The sequence below is a fragment of the Fulmarus glacialis genome, unplaced genomic scaffold, assembly GCF_000690835.1.
Source record: "Fulmarus glacialis isolate BGI_N327 unplaced genomic scaffold, ASM69083v1 scaffold22431, whole genome shotgun sequence".
NCBI classification, from domain to species: domain Eukaryota; kingdom Metazoa; phylum Chordata; class Aves; order Procellariiformes; family Procellariidae; genus Fulmarus; species Fulmarus glacialis.
Window position 1 is genome coordinate 1 of NW_009193698.1, and position 3,365 is coordinate 3,365.

The window sequence follows — 3,365 nt, forward strand, 5'->3', positions numbered from 1 at the left end:
CCTGGTGGGGTGGCTCGAGCTGAGCCCGTGGAGGGGATGCTGCCACCAGGCAGGGGGTGACAGGGGCCATCTCTCTGCCAGAACTCGGTGAAGGTGATGTACAAGTGCCTGTGGCCAAGCTGCGGCAAGGTCCTGCGCTCCATCGTTGGCATCAAGCGGCACGTCAAGACCCAGCACCTCGGGTAAGGCAAAGGTTTCACCTCCTGAATCCCTGCCCGACCACTGAAGCCATGTGGCCTGCTGCTGTGTAATTCATAATTCCTGCAGCAAATATCCCCAATATTGGAGATACTGGCTTCTGTGCACTGAGCTTGGCAGTTCTCAGCCAAGCAGGCCATGTCACCAAAGCCATGTTGTATGTGTCCCCACCCTCAGGGAGCCCAGGGCTTTCCGGGAGGCACAGGAGCCCCATTTGGGCTTTGGGACTGCGCAGCTTGGGTGCGTGTTTTGCACCGGTGGGAGTTCAGGTTACACGTGAGCCCTGGGCTCCTGGGCAGATGCAGGAAGGCACCAGCCCAGCTGGGTTCCGCAGGGGCTGGCAGCTTGAAAGCCATGCCTGCTGCTGCGGCACCCACATGCTGCGGCACCCGCGTGCCAGCCTGGCAGCAGCCGCCCCTTTGACAGTTTGCTTTGCTTTGTCCTGATCTCCTGTGAATTCCCCCCAAAATACAAAGTGGTGAGGATGTGGATGTGGGGATCAGCTTTGCTATGCTCTCCTCCTGTGGCCCCATGGCACTTCTCACCCCGACCTCAGTTTTCTTGTGCTTTTGTCCATGTTTTCCAGTATGTATTTTCTCCTCTTACCTTGCAAACGTGAATGCTCTGGGAAAGGCGAGGACAAAAGGGCTGTGGTGCAGTGGGCAGTGCTGGACTGCCATCCAGTGCCGGATAAACGCATTGGGAAAAGAATAAAAAAGACTTCAGTGGCTGTTTCCTGCTGGGTGAACTGCAGGGCTTCTGTCACAGCTGTGCTAAATGAACTCGATTAGAAATGAGCAGGGGATTTTCAGTGGCGCCCGGTCAATGTGCCAGCGTTTTTAAAGGCCCTGGAAGAGGTATTGATCTTCCTTGGAAGTGCGAAGTGCTGCTGCAGAGGCAGTGGCTGTCGCTGATCGCAGCCGACGTGATGCTTTGGAGCCTGGGAGCGGAGCTGCTCTGCCTGGGAGGACGAGATCGCTCTCCCCCGGGGAAGTTAGGGACCGCTCACCTTGATGGAAACAGGACCGCCTTTTCACTGCTGTCCCCCTTTTCTCCCCCGCAGGGATGGCGCAGACTCCGACCAGCGGAAGCGGGAGGAGGATTTCTACTACACCGAAGTGCAGGTGAAGGAAGAGCCGGCGCCGGAGGCGGCCGCCGCTGCCAGCCCCACATCCGCATCTGCCCCCATCATCATCCAGCAAGCCCTGGCAAAGCCAGAGGCACTGCTGGTGGAGCAGCCGGCGCTGGAGCCCGCCCTGGCCAGTAGCGCCCTGAGCCAGTCTGCCCCCAGCTCCTTCTGGCACATCCAGGCTGATCACGCCTACCAGGTGAGCTGGTGGCATCTCCCAGGGATGGGTCACCTCCCGAAATCTTGCCGAAGGGCAGGTGGCGATCCGGTTTGCTCTGCAAGTCCCTGCTGCGGTAGGGACGTTTCATTGCCACCCCCACAGCACAGAGAGGCTTTGGTGCCGGCGTAGCACCATCCCCTGCCTGGCAGCCCTTCAGCCCTTGAGCAACCGGCTTCGTTAACGCCTGGTTAAGGGGCTCGTGTGCTTCTGCCACGGCCGTTCCCGGGCTGGGGGGAGCTGCCGGCCTCTGCTCCCCTGCAATTACCCTGTGCTGGTATGCAACACACCCTTCTGCCGGCAGATAACGCAGGCCTGGAATGCAGCCGCGCCGGATCCTGCACGTCTCGGCTGCACGCTCGCTCACCAGGGCCCAGGCTTTTGAGGCACCGGAAACCTGGGGACCCAGTGCGGTGGCCCCATGGGCACCCTGGGCCAATGGCCCTTGTCCCAGGGCTGCCTGAGAGCCAAGCGCTGTTGTGGAGCTGCAAGCTGGTGCAGGGACAGGGTATATAGATCCATAAGCTGCATGTATATCCGTTCCTATTCCAGGGAATGGGTGCAACATCATCTAAAAGCAGAAAGCCTATGTAAATAGGTGCAAAAAATATATACATATAGACCTGAAGCTGCTGTGCCCTGGGGAAGGGTGACACAGCACGTGTGCTATGCCCCATGTTAGCAGGATTTGGTGCTGGAGGAGCACCCCCAGTGCTCCCAGTTTGTGGGTACTCCAGGCTGGTCTTCTCAGGGAGGTGAATGCCTGTGGTGTATGGGAATGGGGGGCTCCTGGGGCTAGTGCTGACCCCTCTTTTCCCCCACAGGCGTTGCCCTCGATCCAAATTCCAGTGTCCCCCCACATCTTCACCAGCATCAGCTGGGCCACTGCCACCTCGACTCTCCCGTCCCTGTCACCGGTGAGTCCTGGCTGTGTTTCCCCTTCATCCTTTTGGGGTGCAGGGTTGGGCTGGGAGCTGTGGGGACCTCGTCTCTGCTTTCTCACTCCGCGCCCACTTTAAACGTCCGGATTTGTGGGCTGGGGGCACCCGTGTCTCCCGCTTGCCCCATCACAGCGCCCGGAGGCTGCACGGGAAGGGGACTGCATCGTCCCGCGTGCCCTTTGACAGCCGATTCCCCACAGGTGCGGAGCCGGTCGCTCAGTTTCAGCGAACCCCAGCCACCGACGCCGATGCTCAAGTCCCACCTGATCGTCGCCTCACCGCCCAGGGTGTCCATCGGCACCAGGTGAGGGTCCCGCCGGCCAGAGGGGAGCAGAGGTGGAGCCCGTCAGCAAAAGGGGTGCCCTCCTGCATCTCCGCTGAGATGCGTCAGAGTGATGCTCGGCCATGGTTACGAGGCCTTACCCTTAGATACGTGACCAGAGTTCTGCAACGAGTGGATAAATGCGTTTTGTGTTCTTTTTTTTTCCTCTTCCCCCGTTTTGCAGGAAAGTTCGCGGTGAAGCCAAAAAGTGCCGTAAGGTGTACGGCATCGAGCACCGGGACCAGTGGTGCACGGCCTGCCGGTGGAAAAAAGCCTGCCAGCGCTTCCTGGACTGAGCGTGGCACCGCGGTGCCGCGTCCCTCCCCTGCTCCTGCCCGGGGAGCACTGGAGTCCCTCACTGCTGCAACCAGGGACCTTGGAGGTACCTCCTGCGACCCCAGAAGACACCTCCAGAGCTGCGTGTAAATTCCTCCTTCTGTATATTGTACATCTGCTGGGTTTGCTCTTTTTTAAAAAAACCTTTTTCCAACTTTCTCTTTTTTTAAACCTGAAGAATATCTCCCTTTGTACGGTAAAAGCTGGGGCTGGGGGGGAAGG

At 59.3% G+C, this 3,365-nt stretch overlaps 1 protein-coding gene across 1 annotated transcript; it reads left to right on the top strand.

Annotated features, from left to right (window-relative positions):
* Nucleotides 1–81: 81 nt before the first annotated feature.
* Nucleotides 82–3,103, top strand: ZNF395 (zinc finger protein 395; the record flags this gene model as incomplete). The annotated part of the gene is made up of 5 exons (XM_009587546.1): nt 82–182; nt 1,262–1,526; nt 2,369–2,461; nt 2,686–2,789; nt 2,992–3,103. Coding segments are annotated over 5 exons (675 nt in total), but the record flags the coding sequence as incomplete, so codon positions are not given.
* Between the last annotated feature and the right edge of the window lie 262 nt (nt 3,104–3,365).